Below are 14,489 nucleotides of genomic sequence, written 5' to 3' on the forward strand. Positions count from 1 at the left end.
TCAGAAAGGTTTTTTTAATTTTCTTTTATTAATTTAATTTAATTTAATGTAGGCATGTGTTCGTTTTTTGCTTAAAATTGTTGCTTTGATTTGCCATGGCAAGAAAGCTACTAATAAATTTAATAAATAATAGTAATACTGCATCACTTGTCTTTACTGTTCCTATTACATCGGGGATGGGGAACCTTTATTTCCCCAAGGGCTGAGCAGGCAACAGGAGGGGTTGGAGCCAAAAATGGGAAGAGCCAGCCCATCCGCTTTCCCTCTTGCATCCCTTGCCCTATCCCTCTATTCACATCCACATACCTAATCTCTCTCCCCTCCTGCCTCATCCTTCTCGCGTTCTCCCACCAGGTGTCCCCCATCCTGGTGGGGCAATTAGGCATTGGGAAAACAGCTCTCATACACACAAATGGGAGTTTTTGGCATTCCTACTTACCCCGGGGGGGGGGGAATATGGGCTGCACTCAAATACACTACAAACCACCCCTGCTATACAGTATGTAGTATCACCTCTCTGTTCTTTTTCCTACCTCCTCACCTATGTTCACAAACTGTATGTACTGGGGGGGGGGGCCCACCCTGCCTCTTAGTTATTCGTGGATGATGGGAGGAAACTAAATGTCCTCCAACCAGACACTGACCTTTCTTAGATATGTTTTCTTCAGTTTTGAAAATCTTGGCACCAATGGGTGCCACATCCTGAGAAGTGCAATAAGATACCAACCGTTGGAAGTAGACAGCATCATTTTAAAACAATATACATTCAAATCTGAGCAAAAAGGAACATATTGTATACGTCTGCCATCCAAGCTAGGATGCAAAAGCTTACTGTGGTAAATCTGCATGTTTTATTAAATAATGCATAAAGAGCTAAAGCACACGTCAGACCTGTCAGCAGGCAGCCAGAATTGTGGTTATTGATTTTCATTCTATTGAAGAAAAAATGAAACAGAGAGGTAAACTAGGGGTAGCTTTTGTCAGAAATGGCCTTTTGTCCCCATACTTTCAAATTTACCTTTAACCCTTTCTGTGCAATACTCCATGACTTTTTACAAAACCATGAAACCACCTGTGGTAAAGGGTTTAGGAAAAAATGTTCTTGTGCAATCTATCGCTTGCTCCCAGTCCTATGGCACATGTACTTTACCCTGAATTTGGAGCGTTTATTCAAAAACATACACACAACTTTTAGCAGTGTTATTCCCCCTATGTGCACAGTGGAAACCTGTCTTTTAAACTGCTGTTCCTTCAAGATCACTCTGAGTGCTGAAAAGTATCTTGTGTTCTAAGGATGCTGCAGATGAATTGTCTTCAGTATTATTTTAAGAAACAGGATTGGTCACTTAAGCCAATGCTTAAAAGGGCAGTCTTTCTCCAACACTGTGTTTGGCTGAGTACCCTGATATGGGCAGTTCAGGGGCTGTTTCAGATATGACAAATATCCACTTGCCCTCGTTCCCATGAAGTTCCTACAATACTTCAGTTTCACTAGAGTCAGCAACTCTTAGTTCCCTGTTCAGTCTGTGTGTGAACCACCTCTGCATCAACCTCTTGTGAACATGTGTCATCTCCTTCATGGGAACTGTCCTCGTTCAGAGTTCTGGTGCTTTCTTCCACCTGATGGAACTGTCTGCTAGCAGCTCTCTGCTGTTGCTCTTTAAGCTCGATGTACGAGCGGGAAAAAGTGTGGAATATGGACGTGACAGGGAAAGCCATTAGCAAAATGCCACTCAAGATGCTGCTCAGGGCGACCACTTGCCCGGGAATGCTACGAGGTACCATGTCGCCATAGCCAACAGTTGTCATGGATATGACAGCCCACCAGTAACTGCTGGGGACACTGGTGAATTCATGTTTGGCTCCCAATTCACTCTCCGCCAAGTAAACCAGTGGGGAGAAGAGTGCCATAGCGACACAAAGGAAGAGGACCAGGAGCCCAAATTCCCGCGTGCAACGGCGTACAGTAAGCCCTAGGGTCTGCAGCCCCAGTGAATGCCTGGCCAACCGCATGACATACAGGATACGGAGGGCTCGCAAGGTGCGGAGGACGAGGCCCACTCTCTCCAAGTACTTGTTTCCAACGCCGCTGCTGCCGCCACTACCCCCAGGTTTGTCAGTGTTTTTGGTAGAGGCTGTATCTATAATCAAAGAGATGTAGAAAGGCAAGATGGCCAAGATGTCTATAATGTTGAGCGGAGTCTTCAAGAAGGCGCATTTGCTCTCTGCCTGGATGGAGCGCAAGACGAACTCAAAGGAAAACCAAGCCACACAGACCGTCTCCAGAACAAAGATGTCATGGCACTTCTGGGAACATTCACCCTGTGTGGAAGACAGAAAATTAAAAGAGTCACGTAGCACAGCAACAACATTTCCAATTCTATTTTATTAAGTTTCAACGTTTTTAACGTATACAGTCAAAACACAATTTTGACATTTTTGTCGACGTCCCACCCCATTTACCATGGAGTTATTGTTTCTCCCCTTCTGCTGCAGCCTATCTTCTATCTATCAAATCATAACCACAATAATATAATCTACTTACTTCTGTTACTCATAGCTCAAATCCTGCTCACAAGTACATCATACTATATATAGTATTTCTTTAAACAGTCCAATAAAGGCATCCATTCTTCCATAAAACACTCATCATTAGAGTCTGTTAATTTTGCCAGTTCTGCATAATTCATTATTATCATTTGTCCATTCTTCTTTGGTTGGAACTACTTCTTCTTTCCATTTCAGCACATATAGAATCCTAGCTAGCAACATTATTTGTTGTCGGTTGCTACATTCACAGAGAAGTCCATGCTATGCCAGTGCATATGCATGTTCTTTGAATGTCATACACAAGCAATTTCCTGTAGAATTAAAACTGTAATTAGAAAGCCAAGTGCATCTTGAAAATGCAATGACCTCGTCCCCAAAGAGATGCTCCGCCTTCTTTATTGCAAGCCCTTATTGCAAGCTCTACATTTTCAGGATTTAGTCTTGGTGGTAATGCTTTATTTTTAGAAAAGTTCTACCTGCCCCCATTGGGGGGGGGGAAGCGGTAACATTCTAACCCTTAGTGTTGATAAGACCCCCTGCTGAATCCTTACATATCTTTATAGCAGCTATTTCCACAGGTCAAAATCCCACAGATGAGAGATAAAGCATTGTCAAAGTAGCACATAGAAATGGTGAGTTTTATGTCCAGGCAAGAGACTGGGCACAGTTCATGCATGAGTCCTGACCCTCTGCAAAAAAGCTGAGAACAACTATCCTGTACTAAAAAGTGCTGCTGTATTAAAGAGTGCTTCTCTATGAGAACAAAACATAAGTTCTGTTTTACAGAACAATTTCCCCTCCAATATATAAATTAAAACTAATCACTGCTATTTTATTTTATCTCTGGGGCAAAACCTTGCTTGAATGAGTGATTATCAGTTCCTTACTAGAAGACGAACAATTCTCTCGTTCGAAACGCAACAAACAAACTCACCTTCACAGCACTTAAGCACCAATGAAGAATAATAACGATGATTTTTTCTGTGATTGCTCTCCCACTTCCAAATATAGCTGCAATTCACTGTTAGCTTTTTTGCTATTAACTTCCCTAGGAATGTTAATCACCCCCAGAAAGTAAATAGATTGTATGACAGATACTGTTTATCAGGATGATAAGCATGAGTTGTTTTCACTTACCAATTTCACATAATATATTGTTATTCTGCCTCAGGTGAAGAAAGATGCATGTATTTTAAGAATATAAAATGAGCCCTGCTGGATTGGATGAAATACCTACTTTCATCCTACTTTCACTGCAGCTGACCATGGGAAGCCCATCAGCAGGGCACAAGGCCAATAGCAGTCTCAACTCATGGTACCCAGCAATTGGTCTTCAGAGGCATACTACTTTGGATGCTGGAGGTTGTACAACCATCATGAGTAGAAGCCACTAATAGTCTTATCCTCTACAAACAGGGATATCAGACTGAACTGCAGAGTTAATACTTTCTTGTATCTCAACAATAAAGCTCTCTACCCTGTGGGTGAGCTAAGATGCTGGGGGAGGGCATTACTGGGTGTGCCCAGGGTATGGTGTCTTTGTATGAAGCTGTGGTGTGACCACTCCTGAAAAAAATGCTCTGAACTTGATAGGTATTTAACAACTACCGCAAGGTCACAAGCGAAGAGAAGGTAGTTGGGATGGTCATGGAGCCACAGCGGCAGGCATTCCTGGAGGAAACTGATTTGTCTCCAAGATGGTCCCATGCGTGTGGTTTTTGAGGCCTTTTTTGATGGCCCTTGGCAACATCTGATGCTCCCTCAGCCCTCATGCTGCCTTTGCAAAGCAGGGGTAAGCAAGGTGCTGGGCTTTGGGAAGGAGGCATGAGGGCGCTGACAGGGTCCTACAGTCCTTCCTTCCCAAAGCCTATTTAGCACATTCCCAGTTTTGGGAAAGACACAGGATCACGCTAGGACCCTGCCAGAGCCTTGCAACTCCTTCCCAAAGCCCAGCACCTCACTAACCAGCTTTGTAAGCGTGAGGGCTGGGGAAGGTGTAAATTTTTTGCCTCCCTCCTGCTGCACAACAAAGCAGTGTGCAGCCCATGAGTTCCCATGGCGAAGTATTATTGCGGCCCACTTAGAGGTTGGGCCACCCTGATCTATACCTATCCCAATCTGGGTTCAGACTTAGGTTTGGGACTGAATTGGTCTTGGTTGCCCTGATGAATGGCCTTTATCAGGAGAGGCCCAGGAGGAGTACAACTCTGTTGCTCTTAGTTCTCTCATCAGCTGTTGGTATCATTGACCATAGTGTCCTCCTGTGGGAGATGGGTCATGTTCCTGCAGTGGTTCTGGACTTATTTCCAGGGATGGTTCCATTTAGTGTCAGGTGGTTGAAGTCCTTGTCCCAAAAACTCACCACGTGGGGGCAATGGCACCACATTTGAATGTACAGATAATACTGTATACAAATAATACTAATGTGCCCACACCATGGGAGACCTGATACCAAAGGAAATAGTAACCAGTGTATGTTTTGTTTAGCAGGATAATAAAGCCATTTCAATTACCACATGGCCAGGTATCTCTGAAGTAACTTGATGTGCTTAGTAGTTGCCAGCAATGTTGTTATGACAGTTTTGGCAGCACAAAAGAACAAACTTGACACATATTGCACATAGCTATGTCGCAAATATGTCAGCAGAAAGGCAAATATGTCAGCAGAAACAGGCAGTTGTGCCTGCATCATGGTTATATGCCAAATATCAAGCTCCAAATAAAGTATTAGATTTTACTTATAGAAAAGGTGTTGAATTACCAAAGTTTATTTCTATCAGTATAAGAGCTGAAAGTTCTCTATTACCATCCCAACACCTTTTACTTACAGAAAAAAGGAAAGAATTTGTTCAACTACTGAAAAATATATGGACCCGCAATCACCTGTATCATATCCTAATTTCAGTTTCATTTCAGGTCAGGTCAGTTGAGGACATATAATAAAGAATATTTCAGAGAAGGGTGGAATTCTCCCCTGCTGAAGTACAGTGGTACCTCCGGTTATGAACTTAATTCATTCCGGAGGTCCATTCTTAAGCCGAAACCGCTTATAACACGATCCGCACTTTCGCTAATGGCACCTCCCGCTGCTGCCGGCACATGACTTCCGCTCGCATCCCAGGGCAAAGTTCGCATCCGGGAGCATCTACTTCTGGGTTAGCAAAGCTCGTAACCTGAAGCGTTTGCAAGGAGGCCGGTACATAACATGAGATTCCACTGTATATTTTGTAGAGCTTGGATTTGGGTTTATATCCACTTGCCTTACATTCATACTACATTTTGTACAAAAGAATTGTGACCTCCTGACTTGGTCGGCCTGAATCTATTCTAAAGCCAGAACTTTCCAGGTGCTTACTCTGAACATTTTACAGGATGTTGGAGTTTGTGTTAATACACAATATTTGTTATCTGATATAACAAACATTCGCTTTAAATTTGAGAATCCTAAGCTAGACTCTGCTGCGGAGGGCTCTGCAAAGGTTAGTGATATTCAGACATCCCCGGAGGTCAACAAAATATATAACAGGAGAGGGATGAAGGGGTAATTACCCAAGGGAGCCCCTACAAAATATAATAAATAGCTCCAAGCTGAGTTCCACCTCCTCACTGCCTCAATATAGTATAGCTCTAGTACTTTTGAGATGTCAAACTCATGGACAATGAATGCACCTGGGAGGGTTGTGAGGAGATTCCCTAACCTGTATATGTTCAGAAGAAAGCATGAATGGAGGTGCCTGGTGATTTATTTTTTAATCATTCTTCCTTATGAGAAGATCTGTGGCAGGCATAGCACTTTCTCCATAACTGCAAGATATGTGTACAAATACGACAGAAGTGAATGTGTGCATGCACATGAAAATGGGCAAAATATAGTGAGCAGGTGAAATCTACTCAACTTTCACGGGTCAACACTTGTGTGTGCATAGTCATAACATCTGAAAAATACGCCAGAGCTCTACTGTATATAGGCGTTCTTATATAACGAAAGCATTTGTCAGAGAACACCTATATATATAACGAAAGCATTTGTCAGAGAACACCTCCACATTTTTTGTGCCTTTGCTTTCTCCCAACAACTATGTTTAATCCTACTCAGAATGTTTTTTTTTTTTCCATTTGAACAGCAACACAAGAGCCAATAATATAATGACTGGATACAGCAGTAAAAAATAAAAATAAAATCCCCTTAATCCATTCAGAGTAAAACACCTGGTCCTCAATAAAGGTGATACCGAGAGCTGAACAGAGCTCATATACACACTAAGAGTCACCAGTAAAATCCTGCAATATGAAGTTTTCTGATATCTTTCACAGTAAGTAGAACTGCAGCTGATATAGGAACAAAGAAGATTCTGCTGTGGAGTCTTGTCACCACTCCTCTTTCTCCCTCAAACTAATTGCAGCAGTTCTGTGATTCTGTGGTCAGCCTGCATAGGTCTCCGCATCAGAAGATGATAATCTGCTCCTTATAACAGACACAAGGAGGGACAGAAGCACTACAGCATCCTGTGATTTGCCACTATTGGTGCTCCACTTTATTTGCACGAAACCATGCAACTTACCAAGAAGTACTAGCTTTTTGTGAGATTTGGGTCACTCAATAGCACTATGCAGGCATTCCTGCTGGTAAGGAGAGCAGGGGTGCATGGGCCATCCCATCCCCAACATCCCCACACATGGCAGCACCACCCGCTCCAGCACACACGCATGGGGAATTGAGAAAAGGACCAGCCCACATGACCCTGCTCCTCATACACAGTTGTTCTTTTTGTAACCACTGTCCCTTCCATTGTCCCTTCTTCATTATATGATTAAAAAAAAAAAAATTGGCAGGCTTGTACAACTGCACAGGAATTCTAGGCAACTGCAATATTTGTCTGCTAGGATAAGTTCAGAACATGGCAGCCCCACAATCCCATTGTCTCTTGTCAAGCTACAAAACTACTTCCGCGCATGCACAGGAGGTGGCGTTGCGGGCGTCACCCCTGTGCGGTTGGCTGGATTCCTCCCGCATCGCCCAAAGGCCAACCAATCCAGTCGGCGGGGGGGGGGCGTGTCCTGCTTCCCTTTAAGCAGGAGACGGCAGCAATCCTCTCTCTTTCGGCCCAGCCCCTAGCTGCATCGATTCTCCCGCCCACCCGCCCTTTAGGTTAGCTCTTGACCTTGCTATGGACTTCAGTTGGTCGCCTCGGTTGGCCGAGGGGCCTGGTAGGGCTTTTCCCCACTAGGGCTAGCCAAGGGGGTTTTCCCCCCACCTACCTTGTAGCAATTCATCACAACTCTTGGTTTGGCGGTTAGGCATTGGAAAACATCAATAGAGGTGAGAAGGTGAGAAGGGGAGGTAGCGCCATCACCTGCCCCTCATTTGAAGGGTATTCCGTTAAAGGTTTCTGGGGGCGTGGCCCTGTCCGAAGCCTAGGGAGGTTAGGGCCTAAGGCACGCCCGTAACGGTGATCACAGGGGGAGTTCCAGTAAATAGGCATCACTGGGGCTCCTTCCTGGTGGTTAACCCTTCCCGGACTTCCAACACACAGCTTGGGGTCGGATATAGTCGGTTAGGGTCCAATGCCTAAGCCAATACCACTCAACATCCGTAACCAATAAAGTTGTGGCCTTTACGCCCATTAAACCTATATTACGTATCAAGTGTCATTATTTCCTACGGGGGGGGGGGGGAGGGAAATTGCCACGCAATGACCCCAGTCTCCAACTCCATTTTTTTCTAGTCAAAGAAAGATGTATAGGTATATACATCATTTTCACAATTCATGTTTAAAAATGACACTGTGCCATTTTGTATGTATGATGAGAAGAATGCAAAAGAAGGAACTCATCGCCACACTAAGGTGACCCTTCTGTCAGGGCAAATGTTTTGGCTTGCCTGTCAGAACAATCTCCAACCTCCTCTCCGTGTGTGTCATTCTGGTGGTTCTCCCAACGCCCATAGAGTTGATTTTGGGAAGCACATGGGGGAGGAGAGGCAGGGAAAGCCCTGTTGAGCAAGCAGTAGTCCTTGTATGTGGGTTCTGCCCGACAGGACTCATTAGTTGAATCCTGCTCAAAGATTATATCTGTGAAACTGTGACAAGTGTTGATGTGGGCATATAATTATGTTCATATTTAAAGGCTCGAACGGAGGAGAATTAGAAAATTGAAGTGAATGCAAGATAGAACTACTGTGAACATGGTCAACAAACCCATATCAGAAAAACATTTGCTCTCATGGACTTTAGTTCTGTACAGTAAAACTAGTGAAGTGTCTATTTTGCATTACGCTGATGGCCTAGTCCTGCTCTCTTTGAACAAAACTGGACTCAGAAGGATGCTGGTCAAATTTGGCAAACTGTGTAAAAAAGAACACCTAAAAGTTAAATATGCCAAAACTAAGGTTGCCATATTCGGCAAGAGGGTTACCGAGTCCAAGTGGACATTAGACATTAGATGGTCATACACTTGAGCAAGTACATAGATTTAAATACCTAGGATTACTTATTGACAAAAAGCTTTCAAGGAAACCCCATCTGGATGCAATTAAGCTATGGACAGCTATGCAGGTTCTTCCACTCGAGGGAGGAGAATTTAATCAATCCAGCCATCAAGATCTACGTGTCAAAGATCACAAATGCTTTGTGGGGAAGCGGTATCAAATCAGTAAAACCACACTTCGGCAATATCTCTCCGTTAAAATCAAGTTTCCAATTTCAAGATGGCAAAGTGTCCTGGATATCTGTGGTACCCTCTGTAGTTTAATTTGTATCCAGGAGTGTTTGCTGAAGCCGGAAGGATGAGGCTCTAAGCCATGCTTCCTGCCAGTGAACTAGAAGCCTAACATTTCCTCTTAGATACAGTCTGTTTCAAGTGAGTCATCTGGCTCATGAGTGACCTACTGCATGAAACTAAGCAGCAACCAATCATTTTGACTGAAAACATACAACTGGAGCGAGCTTTGGCTTTGGTTCGTTCTTCTGTGCCAATACTGGCAAAGGCATTCCCTCCACCCTGCTCTTCTGTTACTTCCAGCACTAGCATTTAAAAGACACAAATTGACAGGAGCTTTCTCAGCAAAGGTTATGAAGCAACCAATTGCCTAAAATGTTAGGGTGCCATTTTCTTTGCAAGGTTGCAGTTTGACGGAAGTGCTTCCACACGTTGGCAATTGCTAAATGCATATTAGCCTGGGTGCAATATTCTCACAAGTCTTTATAGCACTATGTCCCAGCTTTACTGTGCTTTATTAGTTATGGTAAAAGGTACTTTAGCACTTCCTATTATTTTTGTAGGTATGGTTTACCAAAACAGACGAAGAAGGTAGGGATGCACGATTATAACAGTTTCTCATTTTTTGAACCTTAGGTTCAATTCTCCAAATTTCAACATCCATTTGTGATTTTTTTTCAAGTCCTGATGAAAATTCACCAGCATTTGCATGAGAATTTATCCCAACATACACGTTTGTATTTAATTCCCCCTAAATAATGTATTTTGGATGCTATTTTCACTAATATACACATTCTTATGGACACTTCACCCCGTATTTGCAGTTTTGTACACATCGCATGGCTAGAGAACTACATTAGAGAGCTGGGTCCCAGACAGTGACAACAGTGCAGGTTTACATGAGCCAAATGTTTGGCTTAGCTGAAGGCAGTTTCCACATATTCATATGACTTACTAGGGCACAGAGTTCTGACTTTTTGGATCCTAAAATTATAGCCTAAACTGCTTCACTTAGTTACAGTAGATTACATATCAAAATGATATATAAACAACAGAAACCATTTTAGTCAAATTGCCAGTTGGATGTGAAACAAGGTTTGTGCTTGTTTTATGAAGTAAGGCTTCTAGCTCCCAGTTCTTAAAACAGAGTACTTGTTTTCATATGCATCTCCTACCATGGCTGCTGCAGAAAACAGGAAAACAAGAAGTATAATAAAGTATGTGTATAATGCAAAAAAATTAAAATTAAAATTAAAAAATCTGACAGTATCAAGTTCTTTGTATGAGTTATAATGGTTAATACCTACAAATCTTCCTCCTCTAACACGGTGTCCAATTCAAGACTACTGAACCACATATTCCTATTAAAATTTCATTAATTGCAACAGTTTTTCACTTGTAAGTTGAGAAGAGAATCTAGCAGCGAGGCTCCTTTACACAGATGTTACTTAAACAGCACCGTTCCCATTATAATAAAAACGTTGATATGGGCACACAGTACCTTTCTCTGCATAAGTAATAGGCCAGCTAGGCAGCTTCTTCTTTCTTTCTTTTTTGGCCTTAGTTTGGGGGAGGAATTGGTGTACATTAAATGCAGAGTTTCTTTTGTTAACCAAATTTCTTCTTTCTCTCCGCTATTCAGAACCATATGCAGAGGTCAGTATTTCTTGAAAAGCAACGGGTAATCAAAGCCCAATCATTTTGGTAAAAAAAAGGTATCAGAACTTGCATATTGAAAAGATGTACTGAACTAGTAAAAAACAACCAGACAGACAAATAAATACATTTAATTTTTTGTCAGCTGTGTAAAATAGTGGCCAGAAGACAGTTAAAAGCAAGCCATTATTATTAATCAAGTGAAGTAGGCAGGAAGTTGTTTAGTTGGTTAAAAGTATTAAGATGTGCCTATCTCTTCTATTAGTTTCCCAAAACCACCTTAAGTATTAGATGGCTGCCATGGGTCTGAAAAACCAAAGGAGCCTTGCCCCCACTTTCACAGGACAACAAGCCAATGGTTGCTGCTGGATCTGCAGTTACACGAGATTCTGCCACCAGCTGCCCCTTTACAGCAGAATCAGACTCCTGAAAATCAAACCTTTGTAGTATGGCAGCAAAAGGTTAGGATTTTGATATATGTGGTAAAATGATGTTCCATTTTATGCTTTGCCCTGGCATATCAATAAGCAGTTTACCACTGCTCTAATTAATTAACTATTTGCCCTTTGTTGCTTGCCACCATCAGTTACAATAATATGCTGCTTCAAGGATGTTACATTTTTATACCAGCTTATTATCATAGACAATTTGTTTTATCCTGAAATTACTTTTTGAAACTTTGTCAGCAGCCACTGCCCGAGGACATAATCACCTCTGGAGTGCTTCAGGCTGTATGTGTTGGATAAATCAGCCTCATATAACCAACATGCTTAACTCTAATCAATGCACGAAGGGGTTAAGTCCATAAAGCAAGCTGTCCTGCTAGGCTTAGCCAGGTCACATCCGCTCACATTGAGAGGAAGGGCTACCAAACTCTTTGTTCTCCCACTTTCCACCACCCTTCTGCCCTGTGAACCTTACCAGTAAGGAGGTCTAAGCGGGATGCTCCAATCTCAGACCGCTTGGCTTAAGCAAGCCATCTTTGTGTTTCTATACAAATAATTTAGAAACTCTTACCATTCTGGAACCTAAGTTATACTGCCTGTCTTTACTTGCTGCTGTATAGGAAAGCCTATGAAATCTGAACTTTGAAGAGTTTGTAAGTAAACCATTTTAAACTTACCAAATGTGTGGTCTTTTTGTGCTAATGGAAGCGGCAAACTTTGTAAGCAATTTAGAAGGGGATATTTCAAAGGTCTAACAGCATATTAAATTTTGTAAGATTTTAAGTAAGAATTCTGAAAAACAACAACTCACTGAAAACTTGTCAGAATTTTGTACACATGCAAGTATTCAGTCTCCACTGATTCTAGAATAAACTGTTGTGTGTATGCAGCCTGAGCAGACACGCTTTGGATCAAGGAGCAAGTCTCGGTCAACTCTGCTTACATAGATGGCATTTTAATTTCTCAAAGCTCTTTCTGTCACTGGAAGAGAACCTTTTGATCCAACCAAAGGTTGCAATACAAGAACAACAGCTGGGCAGCAGAACTTTGGGAGACATCTGCCCAAACTAATTTTTGAAATTTAGTACCTCCATAATAATGTACTAGGTTTCACCCATAGAAAACAGAAGCTGGTGCACCAAACATGAACTTATCAGGATGTATGCTGGGGATGAGGTGGAAACTTCACCAGCACATTATGTTATTTTCAGCATCATTACTTTTTATAAAATGCATTTCTGTTCACTTACCCGTTCTTCTTCTTCTCTGAGATCTGGCATGGTGCTAATACAGAGACTAACCGCAGTGATGGCAACAAAGGAAACGGATATGCAAGCAAAGATCTTTCCAGGGATCCCCGAGTGAGGATTTTCCACCATATCCCTGAGCTTTCTCATGCAGAACTGCAAACGGCTACTGTCCTCGAAGGCACACTGTGGCTCTTCACTAGCTAGCATTTCCTCTTCAAAGAGTGCAGCCTCCGCCATCTCTTCCTCTTTTTGTCGCAGCCTTTTTTTACAGCACCACTCCAGGTGTTCCTCTTCTATCCCCCAGTAAACCAGCTCATCTTGGAAAGAGAGGGCACACATTTCTCTCAGGAGCCTGAGCTTCCCAGCTGTCACAAAAGTCATGATGATCCTGAAGGCACATGGGTTGCGGTCAAAGAAATACTCGTTGCAATTGACATCATAGTCATCACAGATATCCATGATCTCTTCATAGTTGTTACACGATTTTAACTTCACAAGCCTGGTCAAGGGGCAATTCTCTAATGTGGTCCAAGGGATTCTGTATTTGATGCCACCTACATTGATGATCACATACCCAGTTCGGTCCTCCCGGTGAGCAAAGCAACACAAGTCTTCCCCAGGACGCAGAAGTGTGGCTTTTTTGTAGAAGAATCCTTTCTTTGCCTGCACTTCGCAAAATGTCTCCAAGTTGTTGTAAGAATATGAAGTGAATTCGGGATCGGTGGGCCCGGGGAGCAGTGCCATTTCCTGATACATTTGTTACGTTCATGAGGGTGTCTAGCCTATTCAAAGAAATGGTAGGTTCTTGACTGGTGGGGACACAAAAGGCCAATCTAAAAATAAAGCAAGAGTGGCAGAGTTAGCATTTTTATATGACAAAACAAATCTCATTTGCATTTCTTAAAACTTTGAGCAACTCTGCTGAGATCATTCCAACTTCCTATTGCCCTTAGAGAAAAGGAAAACAGGATCTTTGAACAACTGAATGTAGCACATAAAATAAGCAATGACACATCATTTGCAAAAGAAGCTTGCGGGATCAGGTGCAGGAGATCTGTGGCCAGTGAGGTCCAAAGCATGGGATGATACAATAGACACACTGCACAAACATCTTGGGTTCAAATAGACCACAACTTTATTGATTACAAATGTAAGTAGGCTTTGACATAGGCAATGGGTATGTACAGTGGTACCTTGGGTTACAAACACCTCTGGTTACAGACTCCGCTAACCCGGAAGTAGTACCTCGGATTAAGAACTTTACCTCAGGATGAGGACAGAAATCTCATGGTGGCAGTGGGAGGTCCCATTAGCTAAAGTGGTACCTCAGGTTAAGAACAGACCTCCGGAACAAATTAAGTTCATAACCAGAGGTACCACTGTATCCTGAATCATTCAGCCCGACTGCTGGTTTAATATTTTGCAGGGTCTGTCCTGGGTTAAGAATCTCTATGTGACATACATCCAATAGGGGTGATCCCTCTAAGACCATCATTCAGCGGGGGGGGGGGTGTTTCTATGGCCCATCGGCATCCTTTTGGACATCTGGAGAGTACCTCCACCTGGACCCCTTTAATGGGTTAACCCCAATTACCTGAAGCCGGAGTGGGTGGGCTCCCAGCTCCCCCCTCCTAGATTAAGGATCCAGCCCAAGGATACCCGCCATGAGGTAGGCAAAACTGCCAGACAGGCCCAATTTGTCTGCAGACAAATTTCTCCCTGGTTCTGAATATGCAACCAACTATTTCCATAGCAAGGTCTTATGAAGGACCTGCCCGCTCACCTTCAGGCAGGACCATATGCTACATAGGATGGGAGGGTAGGGAATCCAGGTCCAACTGAGCTGGTGACTGGGTGATGAAGAAGAAGA

The 14,489-nt window shown here is 42.8% G+C and overlaps 1 protein-coding gene across 1 annotated transcript; it reads right to left on the bottom strand.

Moving 5' to 3' along the window:
• Window positions 1-729: 729 nt before the first annotated feature.
• On the bottom strand, window positions 730-13,469 carry KCNG2 (potassium voltage-gated channel modifier subfamily G member 2). The gene is made up of 2 exons (XM_033154759.1): window positions 12,620-13,469; window positions 730-2,322 (listed from the first exon to the last, which is right to left on the bottom strand). Exons 1-2 carry the CDS (start codon window positions 13,373-13,375, stop codon window positions 1,498-1,500), a joined length of 1,581 nt encoding a protein of 526 aa, XP_033010650.1. The 5' UTR covers window positions 13,376-13,469; the 3' UTR covers window positions 730-1,497.
• Between the last annotated feature and the right edge of the window lie 1,020 nt (window positions 13,470-14,489).

The sequence above is a fragment of the Lacerta agilis genome, chromosome 7 (assembly GCF_009819535.1).
Source record: "Lacerta agilis isolate rLacAgi1 chromosome 7, rLacAgi1.pri, whole genome shotgun sequence".
Taxonomy (NCBI): Eukaryota; Metazoa; Chordata; class Lepidosauria; order Squamata; family Lacertidae; genus Lacerta; species Lacerta agilis.

Coding starts and splice junctions, on each gene's coding strand:
- KCNG2 (XM_033154759.1), bottom strand. CDS start 13,375: ATGTATCAGGAAATGGCACTGCTCCCCGGGCCCACCGATCCCGAATTC. Junction 2,323..12,619: donor TCAGAGAAGAAGAAGAACGG/GTAAGTGAACAG, acceptor TCTTCCACACAG/GGTGAATGTTCCCAGAAGTG.